This window comes from Anguilla anguilla, chromosome 19 (genome assembly GCF_013347855.1).
Source record: "Anguilla anguilla isolate fAngAng1 chromosome 19, fAngAng1.pri, whole genome shotgun sequence".
Lineage (NCBI taxonomy): Eukaryota > Metazoa > Chordata > Actinopteri > Anguilliformes > Anguillidae > Anguilla > Anguilla anguilla.
The window spans coordinates 1,539,745-1,567,052 of record NC_049219.1 but is presented as its reverse complement, the minus strand read 5'-3'; the positions used below and the strand labels follow the sequence as shown (position 1 = coordinate 1,567,052).

General features: G+C 39.8%; 2 protein-coding genes and 1 long non-coding RNA gene across 3 annotated transcripts in view; 1 reads left to right on the top strand and 2 right to left on the bottom strand.

The window, feature by feature from the left end:
* LOC118218886 (NLR family CARD domain-containing protein 3-like) overlaps positions 1–16,686 on the bottom strand; it is a 31,990-nt gene extending 15,304 nt beyond the window's left edge. Inside the window, exons 1-7 of the mRNA XM_035401613.1 lie at positions 15,800–16,686; positions 11,292–11,402; positions 10,632–10,742; positions 9,035–9,145; positions 8,664–8,724; positions 6,840–7,182; positions 4,154–5,942 (exon numbers count right to left, since the gene is read on the bottom strand). Coding sequence (XP_035257504.1) covers positions 4,154–5,942; positions 6,840–7,182; positions 8,664–8,724; positions 9,035–9,145; positions 10,632–10,742; positions 11,292–11,356 — 2,480 coding nt within the window. The 5' untranslated portion in view covers positions 11,357–11,402; positions 15,800–16,686. The remainder of the gene's footprint in view (positions 1–4,153; positions 5,943–6,839; positions 7,183–8,663; positions 8,725–9,034; positions 9,146–10,631; positions 10,743–11,291; positions 11,403–15,799) is intronic.
* LOC118218882 (NACHT, LRR and PYD domains-containing protein 3-like) overlaps positions 1–27,308 on the bottom strand; it is a gene marked incomplete at its 3' end in the record, with an annotated part of 393,893 nt that overhangs the window by 150,498 nt on the left and 216,087 nt on the right. The gene's annotated exons all lie outside the window — the stretch shown is intronic.
* LOC118218977 overlaps positions 1–27,308 on the top strand; it is a 139,506-nt gene that overhangs the window by 97,332 nt on the left and 14,866 nt on the right. The window lies entirely within an intron of this gene.

Below are 27,308 nucleotides of genomic sequence, written 5' to 3'. Positions count from 1 at the left end.
AAATGTGACTAACTACTCACAGCATTGCAAGCCAACACACAGCCAGCACAATACAAAAGTCACAAAAGTGATCTGTTCACACATAACCAGGTATTGTTGTGCAGTCTGTCTGTTTTGCTGAGGTTATATATAACCATGTAGTGCAGTGCATCTGTTCTGTTGGTGTTACATATAACCAGATAGTGAAACCAAAGCTATGTAGGAACTGTTAATGATCCCTTTGAGTTCCTTTTGTAGGAATAGTGATACATTTGATGGTGCCATCCAAGGAGACACCATTTAACTTTTTCCAGGCTTTAGGAAACTTCAGAACCTTGTACTGGCCAGACTTTAGCCTGAGATAAGCCACAGAATTACCTCAAAAACAGGCACTTTAACAGTCCCCTGAGAAGACCTCACCCTGACACCCATTAGGCCTATATCCTACAATTCCTCAACCTTCCTGTTTTCACTCTGTCTACAGGCACTATTGGATTCTGGGTCAGCCTACACCAGAATAAAGCAGAGACCAGGGTGGCACTACTGGCCTTGTAACAGGGTGCATTTACTGCCTGACCTAATCTCACAATACAGTAACACAAACATTTCATTCATAACCACACTTGCCTCTCCCAAACCAAATCCAGCATTACATTAATCATTATGTTGAAAAAATATCTCATCTTCATGAACAATGTAAGAGGGGTACAGCCTGAGCAGGCTCTCTCTGGTCATCTCCCACTCACAAATTATCTATGCATGGACTAGGGATAAAAGGGGGATTCTTCCCCCCTTTTGAAAAACATGGATTTGATTCAATCAACATTTGTCCTTAACTGACTGACATTTAAAAGGAGGGATTCTTTTTTCTACACAAACACAGTTCGAACTACTTCACCAAAGGACACTGCCGTTGTACCCTTGAGCAAGGTACTTACCCTGCTTCAGTATATATCCAGCTGTATAAATGGATACAATGTAAAATGCTATGTAAAAAAGTTGTGTAAGTCGCTCTGGATAAGAGCGTCTGCTAAATGCCTGTAATGTAATGTAATGTAATGTAATGTAATGTAATGTAATGTCTGACGGGTCGTGGCGGTGGTGTTGCTGCTGTATATCATTCTAATCTTTTTGTTACTTTGAAATCCGGCTTCAAATGTAACTTTTTTAAGTGCTTGTTCTGTTTCGCACATCCAGACAAAAAAGCAGTCAGTTTTATCCTTTCAATTGTATACAGGCCACCAGGGCCATACAGTGGCTTTTTACTTGAGTTTGCTGATTTCCTTTCCAGCCTTGTTGTTAATTCAGATAAAGTAGTAATTGTAGGGGACTTCAATATTCACATGGATAGTGAAGGTGATCCTCTCAGATCAGCACTCTTGTCTATCACTGAATCTATTGGCTTCGATCAACATATACATCAGTCCACACATTCTCATAACCATACTCTTGATCTGGTCTTAACTTATGATACAGAAATAGCAAATATAGCAGTTATGCCTAAAAACCCTGTGCTATCAGACCATTATTTAATTACTTTCCAACTTTCACAAGTTTGTCATGCGTCACCAGATCCTTCATTCTACCGTATCTGTAAGCTTTCCTCCAGGACTGCAAGTGCTTTTATTAATGAGCTCCCAGGCTCATTTGTGCACTGTGGGGATTTTCTTGGCTCCCACCCAAACACATACAAAAGTGCAAGCATTAGCTCAATTGATCAGCTGACAGACAACATAAATTACGTACTTTCCAGAACCCTGGATACTATCGCACCTCTTAAGAAGAGGAAAGTCCGCTATAAGAAATTAGCACCCTGGTACAATGACCATACTCATGCTCTCAAACAAGCTTCATGCCAACTTGAGCGCAAATGGCGTTCTACTAAATTGCAGGTATTCCTCCAGGACTGGAAGACAATCTACTAACTTATAAACATGCCCTCTCCACAGCACGTTCCTCATACTTTTCTACTTTAATAGATGAAAATAGAAACAATCCTAGGCACCTGTTTAACACTGTTGCCAGGCTGACCAAGAATCAAGTTGATCCATGTGCCTCAATATCATTTAGTAGCAATGACTTCATGAATTTCTTTGATGACAGAATTCTAAAAATCAGGGGCAAGATTCAAAGTTCTCCTACCACCCCTCATATAGGGTCTGCCCTTCCATCCGCTCAACGCATGGATGCAGAATCTTCAGAAGAATCTTCAGAAGAATCTTCAGAAAGACGGGCGGCCTATCTGAACTCTTTTGCTCCAATAGATCTCATGGAGTTTAATGCCATAGTTAATTCCTAAAAATCTTCTACTTGTCTTCTAGACCCTATCCCTACGAAGCTTTTCAAGGAGCTATTACCAGTGATTGGAACACCAATGTTACATATTGTCAATGTGTCTTTAGCATCTGGACACATACCACAGACTCTTAAACTTGCAGCCGTCAAACCCCTTCTTAAGAAGCCAAACTCGGATGTGAATGACCTGTCTAACTACAGGCTTATCTCGAACCTCCCGTTCCTTTCTAAAATACTAGAAAAGGCCATTTCAAAACAACTTGGTTCATTTTTGCACTCCAAACATATAGGCCTATTGGAAGTTTTTCAATCTGGTTTTAGACCCTCTCACAGCACTGAAACAGCCCTGGTCAAAGTACTCAATGACCTACTCCTCGCTTCCGACCATGGCTGCATCTCTGTACGTGTGCTTTTAGACTTAACTGCAGGGTTGCTTTTTATCACTTGAGAAACATCTCAAAAATTCGGAAAATACTGTCCTTACATGATTCAGAAAAGCTAGGTCATGCTTTTGTTACTTCAAGATTAGATTACTGCAATGCTCTTTTGTCTGGATGTGCAAATTCCTATCTGAAAGGGCTCCAGCTAATTCAAAATGCAGCAGCTCGTATTCTCACTAGAACTAGGAGATTCGAGCACATCAGCCCAGCGTTAGCATCGCTTCACTGGTTGCCAGTTAAATTCCGAATAGACTATAAGATACTACTTCTTACCTTTAAGGCCTTACATGGGCTTGCCCCTTTGTACTTAAATGATTTACTTCTTCCTTATATTCCCTCACAAACACTCTGTTATTGTTATTCCTACAATATCTAAAAGTACCATAGGTGGTAGAGCCATCTCCTATCGTGCTGCCCTCTTGCGGAACAAGTTGCCTGCCCATGTTCGGGGCGCAGACACTATCACCTTATTTAAAGCTAGGCTCAAAACATATATTTTTAGTCTCTCTTATATTTGAGAGGCAGGAGTGGGTGGCGGGCATAGTTATAGAGTCTCTGGTAGACTGAGCAGTTAGTGCTGTCACTGGATCATCATTGGTAGTGCTGTGTTAAGCTGAACTGGTCATGGTCTGGTGATGACTGTCTCAAGCCTGCCCTCATGGCTGCGTTGGCCCCTGCCTCCGTTTCCCTTAGCTATGCTGCCATAGCCTTATTCTGCCGGGGTTTTCCTTATCGCACGTGGGCACCTCTGTTTATTCTGCTCTGCTTGCTAATCTACCATTTGAACCCCCTAAGAATGTTTTTCTTCTCGTCTTCCTCGGCTCTGGGCACCTGCCCGGAGCGCTAGCCCAAGTTTTCTGAGCACCCCCCCTGGCCCGGAGCTCCAGCCCTAGACCAGCTAGACCAGCTGGGCACCCCCGCCTCCTGCCACTGTGGATTTTTCATAACAAACAGGTGCGTGCCCGCGGCAGATGGGTTCCCCCTCTGAGTCCCCTATTTTCCGTGTCTGTCTAATTTTGTGTAAAGGAAGTATAGCTTGTATTTTTTTATTTGATGGGGAATATGTTCGTCTTAATACTGTAGCATACTATACCCTCTCTTCATTTAAATCTGCGAGTTGTATGTTTGGACCATTATTGATCCATCACATTGGTTTGCCTAACAAGGAATTCATGATGTATTTAATAACTGGTATCTTTAATGATAATATGTAAATTAAATCTAATAAAATACATTTTACATGTTGGATAAGTGAGTTTTTACATTTGATGCTACTTCTGTATTCATTAAATGAGGGCACAATCTGTTAAAATAGCTTGACTCAAAAATCATAATTCTCACTTGCCTGACAATTTTATTGTATTCTATTTTCACTTTAACTATGAAGTGTTTATAAAACATGCTGTCATTATCTACTTTAATAATTACACCATACTCACATGGCCTTCCTGCAGTGCCTGACTACTGGTACCAGCCTCTGATAACCTGCTGCTGATGTTTTGTAGGTCGTCAAGTGAAACTCATCTAGGATCTCCTCTGACATCAGTAACATAAAGGCCAGGGCTGAACATTGGTGTAGTTCCAGCTTTTCATTAGAGAATTTTCCTGATCTCTGGAAATTCTTGATTTCCTCCACTAGAGAGTTGTCATTCAGTTCATTGAGACAGTGGAACAGATTTATGGTCCTCTCTGCTGAAAATTCCACTTTGATCCTCTTCTTTATGTACAATACTGTTTCCTCAATGCTCTCTGATCTGCTTCCTGTCTGTGTCAGTATTCCTCCTAATAGAGTCTGAATGGAGTCCAGAGAGAGGCCTAGAAGGAATCTGAGGAAAAGGTCCAGGTGTCCATTCTTACTCGCTAAGGCCTGATCCACTGCAGTCCGGTGTAACTCAGACAGCTGCACTCTGTCACTGCAAGGTTTTGATTCTTCTGCTCTGAGTACATTTCTGTTCTCATTCACACATGAATGAAACACAAACAAGGCAGCCAGATACTCCTGAATGCTCAGATGCACAAAGCAGTAGACCTTCTCCTCACCCAACCCACACTCCTCTTTAAAGATCTCTGTGCACACCCCAGAGTACACTGAAGCTTCACTGACATCAATGCCGATCTCTCTCAGGTCCTCTTCATAGAATATCAGATTGCCCCTTCCCAGCTGTAGTAAAGCCAGCTGCCCCAGTTTCAGGATGATTTCTGTATTTGATGCTGACATTTTCTTTGGGGTTGTCTCATTGGTGCCATGATACTTCTCATTCTTCACATTAGTCTGAATGAGCAGGAAGTGTGTGTACATTTCAGTCAGAGTTTTGGGCAGGTCTCCACTCACGTTATCCAACATTGTCTCCAGAACAGTAGCAGAAATCCAGCAGAAGACTGGTATGTGACACATGATGTAGAGACTCCTGGATGACTTTATGTGTGAGATAATTTTGCTGGCCTTGTTCCAATCTCTGATTCTCTTCCTGAAGTACTCCTCCTTCTGTGGGTCATTGAATCCTCGTACCTCTGTCACCTGGTGGACGCACTCAGGAGGGATCTGATTGGCTGCTGCTGGTCGGGAGGTGATCCAGAGGAGGGCAGAGGGAAGCAGATTCCCCTTAATGAGGTTGGTCAGCAGCACATCCAATGATGATGACTCTGTTATATCACAGCACATCTCATTGCTTTGGAAATCTAGAGGAAGTCGACACTCATCCAGACCATCAAAGATGAACACAACTTTGACTTCATCATCATCAAAACTTTTGATCTCTTTCAGTTGTGGAAAGTATTGCTGCAGAAGTTCCATGAGACTAAATTCTCTCTCCTTTTTCAGATTCAGATCTCGGAAAGGAAGAGTGAAGATGAAATCAATGTCCTGATTGGCTTTTCCATCTGCCCAGTCCAGAATGAACTTCTGCACAGAGACTGTTTTCCCAATGCCAGCGATGCCCTTTGTAAGCACAGTTCTGATTGGTTTCTCTTGTCCAGGTGAAGGCTTAAAGATGTCATTGCAGATGATTGCAGTCTCATGTGTGGTTTGTCTCTTCGATGCTATCTCAATCTGTCTGATCTCATGTTCATCATTGACCCCCCCACTTCCCCCCTCAGTGATGTAGAGCTCTGTATAGATCTCATTGAGGAGGGTTTGTTGGCCCTGCTTTGCTAAACCTTCAAATATGCATTCAAACCTCTTCTTCAGATGAGTTTTCAGTGCCTGCTGGGCTCTTTCTTTGAATTCATCTGAGGAGAGGAAACATGAGAACCAATGTTTAAAATAACAGAAATAGACAAAAAATACTTATGCAGTTTTCACAATGTTTTACACAGCTCTGATGTGTTGCACATTAAGTTGTAGCTATACCTATGTAGTTAAAATGTAACTAATTTGGTAACAAGAGGTTATTACTAATTAACGCCAATGTAGGAAACATGGAACAGTTAACAATATTTTTGATTACACATGCGAAACAAGGCCAGCCCTGTTACATCTCTTCTGTTAATATGAAATAATTCTGTATCATGAGGACACATTGTGAAATTAACAGGCAAGGTTTACTTATGTATCATGAAGATATGCCCTATATGGTATAACTGCACCTTCAAGTCAAGTGTTGCCCATACCTCTAGTAGTGTTTCACACTTCTCACAAACTGTTGTACACACAACAATGAAAACATAAAAAGGATTCATTTCCATTTCAACATTCAATTTCTTAATTGTTCATAGTATGATGTGTCTTTACGGTAAATATGGTCTTCATGGGTCATGCAGTAATTTAATTATCTTATAATTATGATCGGTGCTCTTTAATCCAGGATAAAACCTCAGGGCAGTCAGTCTGATGGGTCAGTGGTTTAGTAACTGGCTTTTGATCCCAAGGCTCCTGGTTTTAAAAGTCTTTTGGAAACATTTAATCTCATGTGCATTTGATTACCCCATTATTACTGCTGGATGCTATATTTGAATTGAAATGCCTTCCTGTACATGTTGTGTGTGATGTTTTTTATATGCAAGACTGTTGATGTAAAACACTATTATCAAAGTGTGAATACTATAAATCAGTACTCTGTTATATTTGTTGGCTAAACTCATTTCAACATTCTAATGGCCACAGCAGCAATGAGAGAAAATTCTTACTGTGCTGCTCATCTCTTTCCAGTGGGTTAGTGACATCCTTCTTCTTCATGTTCCTCAGAATATGGAGTGTGATCTTCCGAGACCCCTCAATGCCACAGGTCTCCAGCATCTTCTCAACTATGTACAGGGCCTCAGGATCCTCCTGCTCTCTCTCAGTGCATTCTGGGTAATCAGCAATTTGATGACTCTTGAACAATTCCTTCATCTTCATAAGCTTATCCAGTACAGAAGGATCTTCTGTTCTTCTACTATTAAAGCATTCTGGGCAACCCTGACTCAGATGGCTCTGAAACAGTTTCAACTTTTCAGTCTTCTTCAGCTTCATCAGAGTGCGCAGGAGAGACTGAAATAAACACATTTAGAGGTATGCTGTATCACTGTGAAATAAACACATGAAGTGGTGTGCTGTATCAGAGTGAAATAAATACATCAAGTGGTGTGCTGTCTCGGTGTGAAATAAACACATGAAGTGGTATGCCGTATCAGAGTGTAAAATAAACACATGAAGAGGTGTGCTGTCTTGGTGTGAAATAAACACATGAATAGATTTGCTGTATCAATGTGAAATAAACACATGAAGATGTGTGCTGTATCAGAGTGAAATAAACAAATGAAGAGGTGTGCTGTATCAGTGTGAAATAAACACATGAAGAGCTGTGCTGTATCAGACTGAAATAAACACACAAAGTGGGTTGCTGTATCAGAGCCATTATGGGTGGCAGTGTAGTATAATGGGTAAGGAGCTGGTCTCGTCAGAGGTTTGAATCCCAGGTAGGACACTGCTGTTGTACCCTTGAGCAAGGTACTTAACCTGCATTGCTTCAGTTTATATCCAGCTGTATAAAAGGAAGCAATGTAAATGCTGTGTAAAAAGTTGTGTAAGTCGCTCTGCATAAGAGTGACTGCTAAATGCCTGCACTGTCTCATGTTTTCTCTTGTAGGAAGGCCAGAACAGGAAAAGATACTTTAGAACACAACATGCAGCAGGTCTAAAGCCTATATTCGAAATGCAGCTTTTGCTCCTGATTTATGTTTTTTAGGGACACTACTACATGTCCTTGGAATAATTTAGTTGTTGAGTTGAATTAAGTTTCTCAGTGCAATACATTTTTTAATGCTAACTATACAAACTGAGTGCTGAGTGTCCATTCTACCTGCCCCGGGAGTTTCCGCAGTGATCACTAGGGCTGTTTGAATTCCACCACAAGCGGACACGACGAGGCTTTGTCGGTGTTACATGATGTGCTAAGCGGACTACAGAACAAGCACCCAGACGCTGCCCTCATCGTGGCAGGGGACTTCAACAAGGCAAACCTTAAAAAATGTTATGCCAAACTTTTACCAATACGTCAACACTTCCTATGACTTATTTTAGGACTTATATTAGAACTTACTTTCTTTTACTTATTTGTATTGCTCGTTTAATTTAAATAACTGCTCGTTTTATTCTTCTCTCTTTTAATTTGTATTCATATCTTATATTATTTTATATTATTAGTATTATTATTATTTATTTTATTTTTTTTCTGTATATAATTATTATTGAAGCGTTATGTTGCACAGTCTACAAGGAGATTGTCGCACCAGCATTTCACTGTATGCATGTATATGCATGTGACAAATAAACCCTTTGAACTTTGAACTTCAAAACATTCTGTTTGGAGTCATCCACTGCCATCCTTCATGGATCCTAAAAAGGAATCCGGTCTATCTGTGAGCCAAAGAGGGCCAGAGCACTCTATAACATTAATAAACCTGATTAATCGAAACGTCTGAAAGTCACATTAACTTCAAATATTGAAATAGAATAATAATATATCATACCTGTTTTGAACTCTCTGAACTCTTCTCCTCTGAACGACTTAAATCCAGTGAGCAGTGAATCCTGTGAATAAATCATGAGACACAACTTAGTTAAACTCTTTTACAGGAGCTCTAACTCACAGCACATGGAGACAGAGCTTCCAGTTAAACTCATCCTCATACTGCAGCTCTAACTCACAGCACATGGAGACCGAGCTTCCAGTTAAACTCATCCTCTTACTGCAGCTATAACTCACAGCACATGGAGACAAAGCTTCCAGTTAATCTCATCCTCTTGCTGCAGGTCTAACTCACAGCACAAGGAGACAGAGCTTCCAGTTAAACTCATCCACTTGCGGCAGGTCTAATGCAATATGAACGTGTTTCATTACCTTTGATCACCTGTGAACTCTCCACTGAAGAAGATTGGATGATCCATTGAATGGTCACTCTTCATAGACAGACAACTGGGTACACATGACTCAGCCCTATCTACCTGGACCCTGTGAACAAAACATGGAGACAGAGATTTCAGTTAAACTTATCCTCTTACTGCAGCCCTGACTCACGGAACATGGAGACAAAGGTTCCAGTTAAACTCATCCTCTTAGTGCAGCTCTAACTCACAGCACATGGAGACAGAGCATCCAGTTAAACTCATCGTCTTACTGCAGCTCTAACTCACAGTACATGGAGACAGAGCTTCCAGTTAAACTCATCCTCTTACTGCAGCTCTAACTCACAGCACATGGAGACAGAGCTGCCAGTTAAACTCATACGCTTACTGCAGCTGTAACAGTGCGTTCACACAGTGAGTAACTCGGTTGATGAGTTGCTGGAAGTCGATTCATTCTCTATGTATCTGAGCAAGGCCCAGCAACACAAGCAACTGGGCAACTGAGCAACCAAAGTTGCCCTAACAATGTTGCTCACAGTATAACTTTTTGCTGGCATCGCCCGTCAACAGCCAGTCAGAGTATCAGGCTTCCTATTTCTCCAACCGATATGATACCATTTCGCAAATTATTATCCTACTCAGTGAGAAAAAATGGACGAACAACTTATCATTATGGCACAATTACACCCGGTGCTATCCAACATTATTTTAAAAAGAGTACAGGGATAAGCGTCTGAAAATGACACTTGGACGGCAGTTTCAACTTGCTTGCTAGCTAGCTAGCTAGACTGTGAGATAGAGATCGCTAGTTAGGAAGATAACTAGTGAGAGAGATATGGAGAGATCGCTAGCCAGCTAGTGAGAGGCATAGAGAGGTTGCTAGCTAGGTGACTAACTAGTGAGAGAGATATAGAGATATACGGCTAACGAGATAGCAATTACAAATATTTATCAGTGTCAGACATAACCATATAAACAAAAGGAGATGATATGTGACTATATGGGAAATATGCGTCTTTTGTAACGCCGTTATTTCTCGTCAGAAATATGTAGTTACACAAAACCTCCAAGAGGATACAAAGGGAAGCTCCTGCCCCTCCCTCAGCATAGTAAACTTGAGCAACCCATCAACCCAGTTTCTCGCTGTGTGAACGCAGGGCAACTCACAGAACAAGTAGACAGAGCTTCCAGTTAAACTCATCCTCTTACTGCAGCTCTAACTCACACCACATGGAGACAGAGCTTCCAGTTAAACTCGTACTCTTACTGCAGCTCTAACTCACAGCACATGGAGACAGAGCTTCCAGTTAAACTCATCTTCTTCCTGCAGCTCTAACTCAGAGCACATGGAGACAGAGCTTCCAGTTAAACTCATCCTCTTACTGTAGCTCTAACTCACAGGAAATCTTGACAGAGCTTCCAGTTAAACTCATCCTTTTACTGCAGCTATAACTCACAGCACATGGAGAAAGAGCTTCCAGTTAATCACATCCTCTTGCTGCAGGTCTAACTCACAGCACAAGGAGACAGAGCTTCCAGTTAAACTCATCCACTTGCTGCAGGTCTAATGCAATATGAACGTGTTTCATTACCTTTGATCACCTGTGAACTCTCCACTGAAGAAGATTGGATGATCCATTGAATGGTCACTCTTCATAGACAGACAACTGGGTACACGTGACTCAGCCCTATCTACCTGGACCCTGTGAACAAAACATGGAGACAAAGATTTCAGTTAAACTCATCCTCTTACTGCAGCTCTAACTCACAGAACATGGAGACAAAGGTTCCAGTTAAACTCATCGTCTTACTGCAGCTCTAACTCACAGTACATGGAGACAGAGCTTCCAGTTAAACTCATCCTCTTGCTGCAGGTCTAACTCACAGCACATGGAGACAGAGCTTCCAGTTAAACTCATCCTCTTACTGCAGCTCTAACTCACAGCACATGGAGACAGAGCTTCCAGTTAAACTCATCCTCTTGCTGCAGGTCTAACTCACAGCACAAGGAGACAGAGCTTCCAGTTAAACTCATCCTCTTACTGCGGGTCAAACTCACAGCACATGGAAATAGAGCATCCAGTTAAACCCATCCTCTTACTGCAGCTCTAACTCACAGCACATGGAGACAGAGCTTCCAGTTAAACTCATCCTCTTACTGCAGCTCTAACTCACAGCACATGGAGTCAGAGCATCCAGTTAAACTCATCCTCTTGCTGCAGGTCTAATTCAATACAAACATGTTTCATTACCTTTGATCACCTGTAAACTCTCCTCTGAAGCCGACTGGATGATCCATTGTACGGTCACTCTTCATAGACAGACAGCTGGGTACAGGTGACCCAGCCTTATCTACCTGGACCCTGTGAACAAAACATTGAGACAGAGCGTCCAGTTAAACTCATCCACTTATTGCAGCTCTAACTCACAGCAAATGGAGACAGCCTCCAGTTAAAATCATCCTCATACTGCAGCTCTAACTCACAGCACATGGAGACAGAGCTTCCAGTGAAACTTTTCATTGTCCAACATATAGAACATATTTAATGATATAATGGAAACTACCAAAATGACACATTTCTCACATTTCTTTACAAAAATTGTGTGTCACAATTATTGGCATCCCTGTATTTGGTACAGTGTGCACCCTCCCCTTGCAGGGATAATGGCACTGAGTCTTTTTACCTAACGTCTTATAAGACCAGAGAACACATTGGGAGGGATCTTAGACTCTTCCTCCACCCACAATCTTTCCAGATCCTGATGTCTTTGTTTATCCGTGCTTATGGGCTGTGCTGTTCAATTGAGTCACAGGTTTTCAGGGAGTTCAGCAGTCTTTAGACTGTTGTAGCCATTGCACAATGATGCTTCTGCATCATTAACTTTTTTATTTGTGGATTTTAATGTGAATTTGGGGTCATTGTCTTGCTGAAAGATCCACTAGTTTCAGTCTGCTGGCAGAGGTAGTCAGGTTTAGGGCTAAATTGTCCTGGTACTTGGTTAGAGTTCACGATGCTGCTTTCCTTAAGGGCCCGAGGACCAGTGTGAGCAAAGTAGCCCCATAACATTAAAGATCCACCACCGTATTTTTCTTTTCAGTATATGCATCCTTAAATCCATCCTACATCATATTCCTGGACATGGCTGTGAGGGGGGCTGGAGCCTCTCCCAGCATGCATTGGGCAAGAGGCAGGAAAAAAACCCTGAACAGGTCACCAGTCCATCACAGGGCACACACACCATGCACTTACACACTCATACATTCAAGCAATTTAGTGTCTCCAATTAGCTTAACCAGCATGTCTTTGAATTGTGGGAGGAAACCCATGCAGACATGGGATGAGAATATGCAAACTCCACACGCACCACCATGCTGCCCTCCAGCAGTTTTAAACTTCTTCATTATTGCCCTCACAGTAGTAACTAGCATCTTCAGTTTATTTTTTGATCCATTGCCTAACTTAACGATCAGCAACCATTTTCATTTCATTTGTCAGTTCTTTGTCTTTCTCTGTGGTGAAGATGAAAAATGGGTTTCAGAAGCAGGTTCTCAGTTTAATCCTCCAGTGAAACAGGAAGCCATGGAAGGCCACAAGAGTTTCTCTTAATATTGATGTAGATTTAGTTTGATTTTATTTATAAGAATCTTTAGGGGTGCCAATTATTTTATACTTTTGGGAAATAACCCTACCTGAATCCAACCGTCACACTAGAGGGCGCCAGTTCCCCCAATCTTAGTTTGTTTTCTGTGCCTGTTTAGTGCTAATTAAGGTGCTGTGTCGCAAACATTTAATAGCCTGACCAGATTCACATTACAGGTATCTGTAACTGATTTATGACTAGTCAAAGAGCCAATTTAAGATATCTAACTGCATTTTCACTCATCAAAAAACTTAATCTCGAATTACATTTTGCTAGTAAGATTGAAGTTACTTTCGCCATTCAGCTGTATGGGACCTCCAATTAAGATATCTACAATTCAGTTTTGACTATCCAAAACGTGAATTCCAGATACTGTATCGCCATTACAATTATGACTAGTCATAACTCAAATTAGAGATTCTCCACATTAGTTCTGACTTAGTCATAATTTCAGTTAAAGATCTTTCATTCCTCGTGATTTAAGAGGTCAGGTAACAGGGGACCAGGACCCAAACGCAGAGTGGGGAAAACACCAGGAACTCCAAAAAGGCAAATCCAATCAAAGACTTTACTGTCCATATATGTTTGGATGGACATGACATTTTGCAGAAAGGTAGTTTAATCATCCTAAATACCGGACACATACTCCGTCCCCCCCCCCCCCCCCCGCCCCCCCCCCCCCCCCCAATGAACAGGACGGGACAAACGCAGCAAGGGAGCATATCTCCGGGTTTGGGATGGTATACAACTATCTCATAAAAAAACACATTTTAAACGTACAAAAATGCCAAGTTACTCACACATACAAGACATACACTGTCCATAACTCATTCATTCAGACTGCCAAAATCCAGGCCTGCCATTAAAAGTATTGATATCAAAAGTTACGGTACTACAAACAATATAGGCTATCTTGCCTCACCGAAATTACATAAGATGTATTCCAAAGCAATGCTACCCAATATTTCCTCAATTCTTTTGGCCCTGTGTTTTGTAATCTTAACATTTTACAATGTCATGCAAACTTTGTGTCAGATCAACGTGTAACGTGTAACGTGTGAAATCTATTGCACTGATATGCTTTTGTCATGTTCAGTACTAGTAGTTATAATTATGAGTGAGTCATGATTTTAAATATAATGTTTTAATGGGGAGTTGCAGAACGTACATACGTAGTAATTGTTTGTATGTGGCTAGATAGAGAACAGTGCGAGGTAACATGAATGTAGAAACGTGGCGTTTGCTGATAAGAAGGTTTTGTACGGTAGCCAAGTGAAGAAATATAGTTAGTAGAAATGGCAGAGAGGTGAACCGGTGTAACTTTTTAATAAAATGAATACATTTGCCGTCATGAAATGCATATGGGTGGCCGTGAGTGCATTTTGGTAAACAAAATATAAAAGCGTAAGAAAACGTTAGTGTAAAGGAGGGAATTATCTGCCTGAGGGCAAGGCGGGGTTTACCAGTCTGTGACTTTGTTAGTGCAGCACCATGACATAGCTATGCAATGCGTGAAATATCATTAGCAAACCTGTCCGTGGTTTTAAAGAACACAGGCCAGTAACCACAGAAGAGCTCCCGTTGAATCCATATGACTTTGCAATATTGTAGCCGGTTAATAACTGAACGTGCAGACGGTACGTCATAATGCAGTGTACACGTTCGGTGAACGGCGGGTAGATATGGTGCAAAAGCAATAATTGAGAAGTAGTTAGACAATTATTAGTGAGGGTAAAAGCAGGTTAAAAAAAACGTGTTCCGAGCAGGGCTTGAACCTGAGACCGCATGTTTCCAAGACTGTAACCTTGCCCTCTAAGCCACAGGCAGACCAGCTGTTTAAACTGGAAATGTTTCAGAATAAAAAGGTATGGGTATTTTGCGTGTGTATGCGAGTTTTTGATTGGGTTGTGTAGGTGAAGATTTGGCTGGTGTCGGTAAAATGTCCAATGGGGAGACATGTTGTTAGTGGGATAGGTGGCAGGAAAAATAAGAATGAGAAGAAGAAGAAGAAGAAAGAGAAGAAGAAGGAGAAAACGCAAAATCCCCTTAGTTTGGGGCTTTATTGTGTGGACATGTGAAGTTGTTTATGAATTCTGTCTGTTGAAATGGGGTCAGAATGTGCAGAATTTAATGTTTTTAAGGGCTGAGTGTCTGTGGCTGTTGTGGTTATTTCTGTGGGGAACCCTGAAAAGTGCCAAACTCTCGGTGCCGTATAGGTATGGGGCATGCCCCCGCCAAGGCGTAACTTGGCGGGATGGCATACCTGCCATCCCAATGAGTAAGATGATAACATGTATTGGGATGTTATTTTTAGTGACTTGCAAGAACTGAGGAAATATTGGGTAGCATTGCTTTGGAATACATCTTATTTCATTTTGGTGAGGAAAGATAGCCTATATTGGTTGTAGTATTTGCATTTGGATATCAATACTTTTAATGGCAGGCCTGGATTTTGGCAGTCTGAATGAATGAGTTATAGACGGTGTATGTCTTGTATGTGTGAGTAACTTGGCATTTTTGTACGTTGAAAACGTGTTTTTTTATGAGATCATATGTACCGTTATCTGTGTTGTCTATTTTACCTGCTATGGACCTCTTTTTAAGATGAGTCTTGAATAAAGTTGAAATGAAATTAAATATAGAGTAATCTCTGCCTAATATAATCACTCCACTGTATATTTTGCCTCAATATTGCAAACCAATTAATGTGATTTAGTAATGGGAATGATTTCCTATGAAACATAAAAGAATAAGTAACAACCTCTTAATTGTTTCATTAAAAACAAAATCCGGGTTTATACTGCAGCGTCAAAATGTCAACAACAAACGACAAGTCCTGTGACCTCCGACTCGCTAGGCTACCTCCTCACGAGGTAGAATTGGTCATGCAATATCAAAGATAGGCTACTGAAGTAAACTTTCTTAAAGGTTATTTCAATATTACTTTCTGGTCTAAATGGTATGTTCGGACTCCGTGTGAGCTATTAGCTTATCAGGCTACGCATTAAACACACCATTTCATTGCCATTGTCAGTTTTTCTGAATTACGCTGGTTAATGCGATTATACTCGCAGATTCCCATTCCTCCCCGCAGCCCTTTACCTTCAGCTTTTCTTACCTCAGTTCCACTCCACAACAGACGGTTTACTCCGTTTTTAATATTTAATTTAATTCCTTCTTTCCTGGGGATTCTTTCTCCTCCGTTTTTAAAATGGCCGTTAAGTTTCAGTTTCTCTTTTGGACCGCATTTCCTTACTTACTGGCTCAACTGAATGTTCGATGGGCGGAGTTTTATATATTTATACTATTTCTTAGCTGAAGCAGTCACGGTATTTAATAAGTTATGCAGAAGAAACAAATATTTCATCCATGTAGATCTTCGCCAAATTTTAGCACATAGCCTTCATATATCAGGCCTAATCAACAACTCGTGAATTATAATGTTGGGATTTAACGTTCTCCAATATAATGGTGTGACCTGTAGGCTGAATACACAAATAAGCCTTTTTGATTATAACAAAGAATTTCAAGACAAATAGCCTACTACAGACAGCAAATTAAATAAATAAATCATTTAACACTCCACCAGCCTCCCTGCCATAGTCACTGACCCTTTAACATCCTGAGTGATGGCCCTATGTAACACGCTGTGTGAGGGAAGTGATTTTTGTTATTTCCTATTACAAAATAAAAAATAACAAGCATGTGCTTTTGTTTATAAGTTTGTGTAATTTTTGGTATTTTGTCTGTACGTCTTGTGCCTTCCCCAATCAACTGTTTCTTTTTTTCTCTCTCTCACTTTTTTTTTGTTGACAATTTTTAAAGTTAGGCTATTTGCCCTTTGTATACTCATCAAATGTGTTTGTGAATTATTTAAATAAAATAATAAAAAAAACTAATGAGAGCTGACTTTCCATGATACCTGCTCTAACCAGTTCCACTTCATTTTATCCAAAATGAATCAAAATATATCAAATAAGCGTCATGGAAAATGTGGCTGGGGTTTGAACATGCAATACATAGGCAAATTTCATTCAATTAAATCCCAACTGCTTTCTGATACCATAACAGATATCATGCTCTGCTGCCTCCCCTGGACATGTTGTCTCAATGATATAGGGGTGCTTTGAAAACCTTGGACCTTCCACTCTTCAGATATGGTGTCACTTACATCAAATAAGCATCATAGAAAATGTGGCTGGGGTTTGAACATACAGTACATAGGAGAATTTCATTCAATTAAATCCCAATTGCTTTCTGATACCATAATAGATATCATGCTCTGCTGCCTCCCCTGGACATGTTGTCTCAATGATATAGGGGTGTTTTGAAAACCTTGGATCCTCCACTCTTCAGATATGGTGTCACTTATATCAAATAAGCGTCATAGAAAATGTGGCTGGGGTTTTAACATGCAGTACATAGGCAAATTTCATTCAATTAAATCCTTTTAAGATGAATGAATTCATCTTCATCCACAAAATCCAGGTAGGGATATGCCTAATAATATATCACCAGAGGTGATATCTAGTTTTAATTAAAAGTGGAAGATGGTTAAATGACCAATTTATTGATTAATCCTTGGACCTCCTGAAAAAAAACTTAAAAGAGAATTATGTATGCATGGTCCCTTCAACCTTTGTCAGCCAGAATTTGAATTGTTTATTTTGGGAAAATATAGAGGTTCTCCCAAACATTTCCAGAAGTCATAGAAACTGGTGGTGCTTTGAAAACATTATAATTCCTTTAAATATCAGATCTACTCATTGGGCTGTGATAATCATTGAAATGCAAAACATAAAAGACAAAGAAAATAATATTACCCTAAAAGTGAAAATTCTTGATTCATTAAAAACATATGAAAATGATATAATTACTGTGATTTTCTCTCTTCCAAAGTATTTGGTTTTAGAATATTTGGCATTATTTGGCACAGTTGTGAAGTTATCACTAAATTATGAATTCTCCCACAACTGCCCACATTTTCACAAGCAACTAGATGCAAGTAGCTGTGGATTGTATGTGTGCTTTTTCACAAAATGTTTTTGTTTGGTTGGAATATTAACAAATTTTTCAACACAGATATGAGGACATATCTGCACTATGAATTAAGCCAACAAGTTTTGCTTTTGTAAGTCACACAAAAAATGTCACTACAAAAATTCTGTTCACTGATTATTGTTATTGCTTAATGTGAAGGCCAGTTGTACTTTACATCCTGCTACAAGCCCAGGTGTCCAATACTGGCTGTTTCCTGCTATGAAATGTACCATGACTAATGACTATGTGTGTCATATTCTGAATTCATAAAGAGATTTTAATTCATTCAAGACTGTTGTATGTTGTTACGGCTGGCTCGCCTGGCCGCAACAAACAAAGTCCGGATGGATCAAAAACACGACAGAAACTGATCTAAAAACAAACCCAGACATTTATTAATCTAAATAACAAACAAAAACACACAAAGTTCACAAAACCAAAGCTCTCCACACAAATCACAAACCCCAAAAATAAAAAAACTCTCTCCTGCCTCATACTACTGGGCTTTATATTGGGCCACAGGCAGGTGGAAGCAATCAGGCAATTAAGTAATTACGCAACTACCTCCACCTGCACTACCCAGGCAAGCAGAGGCAGGGGACGTAACATATGTGCACTTGTTAAAAACTGTATGCATTCAACAGTACTAGCAGAAGATAGGAATACACTATTTGTCGAGAAATTGCATGTTTAAACCCCAGCAACATCTTCTACGACGCTTATTTGATATAAGTGACACCATATCCGAAGAGTGGAGGGTCCAAGGTTTTCAAAACACCTCCATATCATTGAGACAACATGTCCAGGGGAGGCAGCAGAGCATGATATCTGTTATGGTATCAGAAAGCAATTGGGATTTAATTGAATGAAATTCGCCTATACCCTGCATGTTCAAACCCCAGCCACATTTTCTATGACGCTTATTTGATATAAGTGACACCATATCTGAAGAGTGGAGGGTCCAAGGTTTTCAAAACACCTCCATATCATTGAGACAACATGTCCAGGGGAGGCAGCAGAGCATGATATATGTTATGCTATCAGAGCTATCAGAAAGCAATTGGGACTTGATTGAATTAAATTTACCTATGTACTGCATGTTAAAACCCCAGCCACATTTTCTATGATGCTTATATGATATAAATGACACCATATCTGAAGAGTGGAGGGTCCAAGGTTTTCAAAACACCCCCATATCATTGAGACAACATGTCCAGGGGAGGCAGCAGAGCATGATATATGTTATGCTATCAGAGCTATCAGAAAGCAATTGGGACTTGATTGAATTAAATTTACCTATGTACTGCATGTTAAAACCCCAGCCACATTTTCTATGATGCTTATATGATATAAATGACACCATATCTGAAGAGTGGAGGGTCCAAGGTTTTCAAAACACCCCCATATCATTGAGACAACATGTCCAGGGGAGGTAGCAGAGCATGATATATCATATGCTATCAGAAAGCAGTTGGGATTTAACTGAAAGAAATTTGCCTATGTACTGCATGCTTATACCCCAGCCATGATATACTGTGTGTGATATTTTCACCTTTACAAACGTGTTAATACTGTCCTATTCTCCTTGCCATACTAGTGCAATATCCAGCCACATTTTCATATTTATTTGTTTTAAGTTGCATAGTTGATGTTACAAGGTATCACAGAATGTTACAAATTACTCAAATTCTTCCCTTACCATTCAGTTAAACTCATGTACTGATGTAATGTTGTATTAGATATTGCAATAATAATTAAAAGTAATGGGTGTATTTCATCTATAATTCTCCATTAAAAATTTTGCATTTTCATTGTTAGAACTGTAGGGGATAAAATAGAAAAAAGGAAGACATATTTGTTTACAATGTCTATGTTAAAAATCGAAGTTGTTTTAATATTGTATGAATATAAAACGAATAGGTCATATTTTAGGACAACTACAGTTCGATTTTTCCTTAATTAATTTCATTTTGCTGAACGTAATAGTGGTTTTATCGTCGAACTTTTATTTTAAAATTTTCAGACCCGCGTGAAAGTCCTTACTGACGCTAGCATCAAACTGCTGTCAAACTATGAGTAAGATGATAATATAGCATATGTGCCATTGTCTGTATTATCTATTTTACTTGCTATTGCTATGGACCTCTTTTTAAGATGAGTCTTGAATAAAGTTGTAATGAAAGCTCTTAGCTTATCAGGCTACGCATTAAACACACCATTTTATTGCCAGTTGTCAGTTTTTCTGAATTACGCGGGTTAATGCGATTATAGCCTACCTGAAGATTCTTATTCCTCCCAGCTCCCCTTTACCTTCAGCTTGTCTTACCTCAGTTCCACTCCACAACAGGCTTTTCACTCCGTTTTTTTTTATTTTTTTTTTTTACATTTATTTTGATTCCTTCTTTTCTAGGGATTCTTTCTCTTCCGTTTTTAAAATGGCCGTTAAGTTTCAGTTTCTCTTTTGGATCGCATTTCCTTACTTAGGTTTACTGGCTCAACTGAGTGTTCGATGGGCGGAGTTTTATATATTTGTACTGTTTATTACCTGCACCAGTCACTGTATTGAAGAAGTCATGCAGAAGAAACAAATATTTAATCCATGTAGATCTTTGCCAAATTTTAGCACATACATATATCAGGCCTATTCAACAACTCGTGAATTATACTGATGTTGGGATTTAACGTCTCCTTCCAGCAGGTTCTTGTTATCTTAGCAGATTCCTGGCACACTTAAGTGTTTTTGGGACCAGGACTTTGTTTCACGGTCTTTGTCTAAACTATTTAGCCCATCTAATATGCAGTAAAGTCATGTTCGGTGTTGTTGGAGAGCTAATATCATGAGCAGTTAGATGGTCTCATTCTATGTTGAGAATGTTGTCATTCAAAGTTTATGTGTCACATGAAAGTGAAACACCCATCACGGAAATTTAGCTATTCAGCTGTTACACCTGAAATTGTGAAAATGGCGACACTATGTTTGAACAATTGTCTGCATCCAGTGCTTTGGGTGCTGTTTGGAATAAAATTATTCTTATTCTTATTCTTATTATTCACAAATATGATTTTTACATTGTAAAATAAATGGTACTATTGTGCTAAACTGTATGCAACCCACAGCCATACGGTACATTAATTGGGAAAATGTCTGGATAGTTTTGTAAGATTAAAAAATGTTTTAATAGGCCACAATATTAGCCATTATTATATGTATTTATTTATTCACTGCCCCACCCCTTTTTTATATGAAAAGTATTGATGTCAAAAAACTTTTAAAGGCCTAGATTTTGCTAGTTTTAATTACAGGCTTATAGACAGTGCTTTGTGTGGGTGAGTATCTTGGCATTTTTGTATGTTGAAAACGTGTTTTTTTTCATAGTTCTGTGTTTCTGTCTGTTTTTCCCTGTTGGGCCGCCAGATGGTGGCACTTCTGTTTTGTGTCCTGCTCGTTCCCCTGTTGGTTAATTGTATTATTGCTTTCAATTATTTTATTATTGTCTCGTTATTTAATCATCATCCCCACCTGCCTCTCGTTTTCCCTTCCCTCTGGTTTGATTGTTCTTTGAGTTCACCTGTGTCTTGTTACCCCTGTCTATTTAAGTTCTTTGTCCCCTTGACTCGGGTGCTGGTTCCTTGTGTTTGTTTCCGACTTGTGCTTGTTCCGAACCTGGATGTATCTTCTTGTGGTTCTTTTATGTGTTTGCCTGTGTGTTCCACATGCCTTTACCCTTCCTGTCTCTGTTCTGTTCTGTGTTTTTCTGTTCTTAAGAATTTTTTGAGTTTGTTGTTTTGCCCCTCGTGGCCTTATCTGTTTCCTGTTTGTTTGCCTTTTTTTTTGTTGTTGTAGTAAAGTCCTATCTATCCTTTTGAGTTTTGTGCATTTTTCACTCGGCACCTGGGTCCTAACCCCCCTGAACCTTGACATTTGTGTTGCGATATTTCATTATGTACTGTGTTTTCCATGAGTAACTGATAATAATGATACATAACGTATGTACCGTAATGAAATATGGAGAGAGACATATATACATACCTATGTATACACATACAAACAGTTGACGCCAAAAGCTTACATACACCTAGGCTAAAGATATTCAAACTAAGTCTTTTATAACTGCACATTTAAATGTTGTCAAACATTTAGTTTGGCAAGTCAATTAAGGAATCTGCTTTGTTCACATCAGAGGTAATTTTAAAACAATCGATTAGAGACATATTTATTTCAGCTTTAATTCACTATATCAGAATTCCAGTGGGTTAAAAGTTTACATACACCTACTTTTTAGAAGCTTCTGATTGGCCAATTGTTATAATTAGGAGTTAACTGGGAGTTAATTGGCACATGTGGCTGTATTTAAGGGCCTACTTTTAGAGCCACTGCCTTTTAGCCCATGATACGATGGGAAAATCCAAGCAACTCTGCCAAAAAATTGTGGACCTCTACAAGTCTGGTTCCTCCTCAGGAGCAATTTCCAAACAACTGAAGGCAACACGAACATCTGTACAAACAATTGTATACAAATATAAAAATATTGGGCCCACACAGACACTGCAGAGTTCAGGAAGGAGGTATAAACTCCCAGGGCTAAACAAACTTTGGTCCGAAAGGTTCAACTGAACTCCAAGACAACAACAAAGGAACTGATGAAGGAGTTGGAAGCATCAGGTACCAAAGTATTGGGATGGCAGGTATGCCATCCCGCCAAGTTACGCCTTGGCGGGGGCATGCCCCATACCTATACAGCACCGAGAGTTCGGCACTTTTCAGGGTTCCCCACAGAAATAACCACAACAGCCACAGACACTCAGCCCTTAAAAACATTAAATTCTGTACATTCTGACGCCATTTCAACAAACAGAATTCATAAACAACTTCACATGTCCACACAATAAAGCCCCAAACTAAGGGGATTTTGCGTTTTCTCCTTCTTCTTCTTCTCTTTCTTCTTCTTATTTTTCCTGCCGCCTATCCCACTAACAACATGTCTCCCCATTGGACATTTCACTGACACCAGCCAAATCTTCACCTACACGACCCAATCAAAAACGCGCATACACACGCAAAATACCCATACCTTTTTACTCTGAAACATTTCCAGTTTAAACAGCTAGTTCGCCTGTGGCCTAGTGGGCAAGGTTACAGTCTTGAGAACATGGGACTGTAGGTTCAAGCCCAGCTAGGAAGATGCTTCTTTAACCTGCTTCGACCCTCACTAATTATTGTCTACTACTTGTCTCATAAAAAACACGTTTTCAACGTACAAAAATGCCAAGTTACTCAAAAGTATTGATATCAAAATGACGCCAAGTTACGATACTACAAACAATATAGGCTATCTTGCCTCACCGAAATTTAATAACATGTATTCCAAAGCAATGCTACAGAATATTTCCTCAATTCTTTCAAGTCACTTGGCCCTGTGTGTATATAAGCGTGCAGTACATGGACAGGCCAAACATATGTGTGGATGTTTTTCTCACAGTCATGATTGATTGAATAGGCATCTATATGTCCAATTTGTATCGGTATGTATGTATTTTGGTGGCCAGCCTTTCTGTTGCGTGAATGATTGTATGTTTCTTGGTATAAATGTCTGTTCGTAAATGTGAATGTAACATGCTGCGAGGGAAATGTCTCCATGGGGATAAAGAAGTTCTCTATGTATGCATGTACAATGTGTATTTTACATGTATTTATTGTACGTTGCAAATATACAATCACTTGTACATTTAGTCAAATTCAGTTCAGAAGCAAGTATAAACATATGTTTTCTGGAGAAATATGCTTCCTGTAGTGACTGACCAGCAGTTTTCTACATGAATTTCAATGTGTTCCATGAGGCAATACGAAATATTTGACACTTTGATCTGACACAACGTTTGCATGACATTGTAATATGGTAAGATTACAAAACACAGGGCCAAGTGACTTGAAAGAATTGAGGAAATATTGGGTAGCATTGCTTTGGAATACATGTTATGAAATTTTGGTGAGGCAAGATAGCCTATATTGTTTGTAGTACCGTAACTTGGCGTCATTTTGATATCAATACTTTTGAGTAACTTGGCATTTTTGTACGTTGAAAACGTGTGTTTTATGAGATATCATTTATTTTTGCAAAGCGTTTTATTACGAGAGTGAGAAATGCGAAGTGACCCTGTAAGAACTGGTTGTGGATTATGGCTATCATTGTGTGAATTTGTACAGACTGATGAGCGTGTACATTTAGCAGTTTCGGTTTGCTATATATGTAAAACAGTGGCTGTGACAAATGGTGCGGTGGCGTAATTGTAAACGCATCATAAAAGGTGAAATATGGCCAGTGTAGCTATGTAGGCTACTCACGGATTTGACGGGCATCCAACGAGCCTTGATTGACAAAAGAATCAGCAAGCCCGTAGAATTAGAGCTGCCTAGGTTGCAACTTGTGTACCCTTCTGTCCTGCTCCGTTGTCTGTTATTTCGTGAAGATGCACTTTTAGTGTTTGTAAGGTTTATGAGGCATTTTGATAGGCTTATCTGCAGGTAGGAGTCCTCTTTGCTGTTTTGTTAAGCTAGAACCGGAAAAGTTGATAGTGGAGAATAGGAGCAGACGCATATGTCCCAGCAGGCTTTGCATATGAGAAAATAACAAGTGTGAGATAAATTAGGCGAAATGATGAAATTGCGTAGTTGAAACAATATGTTTTTTAGCAGAATGGGCATGTAGGTGAAGGTTGACATGATCACAGACTATAGTGCGAAGTAAATGAAGTGACCATGAGTGAACTTAGTTTCCTTATCAAACGGTACATATAACAGTCTGTATTTAATGTTCATTGTTGAAGTGGAGGGTTAAATAACGTGTGCAATCTATCGCACGAATGTGTTTTTCTCATGTTCAGTGCTAGTAGTTATACATATGAGTGAATCATGATTTTAAATGTAATGTTTTAATGCGGAGTTGCAGAACGTACAGACGTAGTAATTGTTTGTAGCCTATGTGGCTAGATAGAGAACAGGGCAAGGTAACATGAATGTAGAAACGTGGCGTTTGCTGAGATGAAGGTTTTGTACGGTAGCTAACTGAACGTACAGACGGTAAGTCATAATGCATATGGCTTAGCAATATTGTAGCCGGTTAATAACTGAACGGTGAACGGCGGGTAGATATGGTGCAAAAGCAATAATTGATAAGTAGTAGACAATAATTAGTGAGGGTCAAAGCAGGTTAAAGAAGCATCTACCTAGCTGGGCTTGAACCTACGGTCCCATGTTCCCAAGACTGTAACCTTGCCCACTAGGCCACAGGCAGACTAGCTGTTTAGACTGCGGAGTTGCAGAACATACATACGTAGTAATTGTTTGTAGCCTATGTGGCTAGATAGAGAACAGGGCGAGGTAACATGAATGTACAAACGTGGCGTTTGCTGATAAGATGGTTTTGTACGGTAGCCAAGTGAAGAAATGTAGTTAGTAGAAATGGCACAGCGGTGAACTGGTGTAACTTTTTAAAAAAAGGAATACATTTGCCGTCATTAAAAGCATATGGGTGGCCGTGAGTGAGTTTTGGTAAAGGAAATATAACCGTAAGAAAACGTGTGTATAAAAGAGGAAATGGTCTGCCTGAGGGCGAGTCGTGATTCAAGCCTTAAACTGGAGGTTTACCAGTCTGTGACTTCGTTGGTGCAGCACCATGCCATAGCTATGCAATGCGTGAAATATCATTAGCAAACCTGCCGGTGGTTTTAAAGAACACGGGCCAGTAAGCACAGATTAGCTCCCGTTGAATCCATATGGCTTAGCAATATTGTAGCCGGTTAATAACTGAACGTACAGACGGTAAGTCATAATGCATATGGCGTAGCAATATTGTAGCCGGTTAATAACTGAACGGTGAACGGCGGGTAGATATGGTGCAAAAGCAATAATTGATAAGTAGTAGATAATTTGTGAGGGTCGAAGCAGGTTAGAGTAACATGTCTGTAGCTGGGCTTGAACCTACGACCCCGTGTTCTCAAGACTGTAACCTTGCCCACTAGGCCACAGGCGGACTAGCTATTTAACCTGCAAATGTTTCAGAGTAGAAAGGTATCGGTATTTTGCGTGTGTATGCGCGTTTTTGATTGGGTCGTGTAGGTGAAGATTTGGCTGCTGTCAGTGAAATGTCCAATGGGGAGACATGTTGTTAGTGGGAAAGGCGGCAGGAAAAATAAGAATGAGAAGAAGAAAGAGAAGAAGAAGGAGAAAATGCAAAATCCCCTTAGTTTGGGGCTTTATTGTGTGGACATGTGAAGTTGTTTATGAGTTCTGTTTGTTGAAATGGGGTCAGAATGTAGAGAATTTAATGTTTTTAAGGGCTGAGTGTCTGTGGCTGTTGTGGTTATTTCTGTGGGGAACCCTGAAAAGTGCCAAACTCTCGGTGCTGTATAGGTATGGGGCATGCCCCCGCCAAGGCGTAACTTGGCGGGATGGCATACCTGCCATCCCAATGTTCTTAAAATGTTTTCAGAAATCGCATGGCACTTTCTAAAATGGCCTTAACTTGATGCACTTAGAACTAGTTTTTCCTATACATATAAAGGTTATAGATAAATATTTGTGACCTTTGTGACAGAAATTACTTGCACATGGAAAATACAGTGGATTTCATATAAGCCGTCTCTACTGAACTTGACTTGACTTTATTGTCCCTGTAGTTGTGTATTGTCACTGTGTTGTGTTAAAGGGCATCACAGACGCAGACAATAGAAAGTTAGAAACATTGCAAATGTCACAGTAGTAGTAGCACAGGAGTATACAATATGCAGGGATGCTACACAGGCAGCCCAGTGTGACACAGACGGGCTGGAGCAGCCAGATTAGATGGTATTAGGTGTGGCTGGTGCCTGATGGCTCTCTGGTGTCTGAGTGAGTTCCAGTTTTATTTTTGAAAGTAGAAATATATAACTTGACATAACTGCGAGACAATTTTACAGTAAGATAAGACTGCTATTGAGCTACTTGAACCAATTAATATGCAGATGAAGACATTTGATTGCAAAAGCAACTGTCAACTGAGAAACATTAGCCGTAATCTGAATGCTGACTTCAGTGACTATTGAGTATGTGGCTCCATCTAGTGGTGGTTTCTTTAATAGGTTTTATAAAAGGTTGTCAAGTTTTGAATGCCTTCACATTATGGTAGGCCTACCATCAAATGTATATCACGTTAAATGTAATTAAAACAAATTATTTTTAAGATTATGACTACTACTACTATTATTATTATTATTATTAGTAGTAGTAGTAGTAGTAGTAGTAGTAGTAGTGATAACAACTTCAGAAAAAAGTTGAATTGAGTGTATATTTTCCAGAAAAAATGAGCTCAATTAGATTACACATAACTCAAATGGGTGCCACCGATAGACCGTATAACAAGACCAGGTTAAAACCTAGTGGACGGAATCGGCCGACGTCACAGACATGGGCGGTGTAACTTTATCACTCAGTCAGTCAGTCAGTCACAGACATTCGTGTTTGTAGGGCTGGCCCCGCTGTTGCGGTCCGGCCAAAAATAGGTCAGTTCTAAAGGCACCCCGAGGAAGCCGTGAGTCTCTGTAATTGTTGG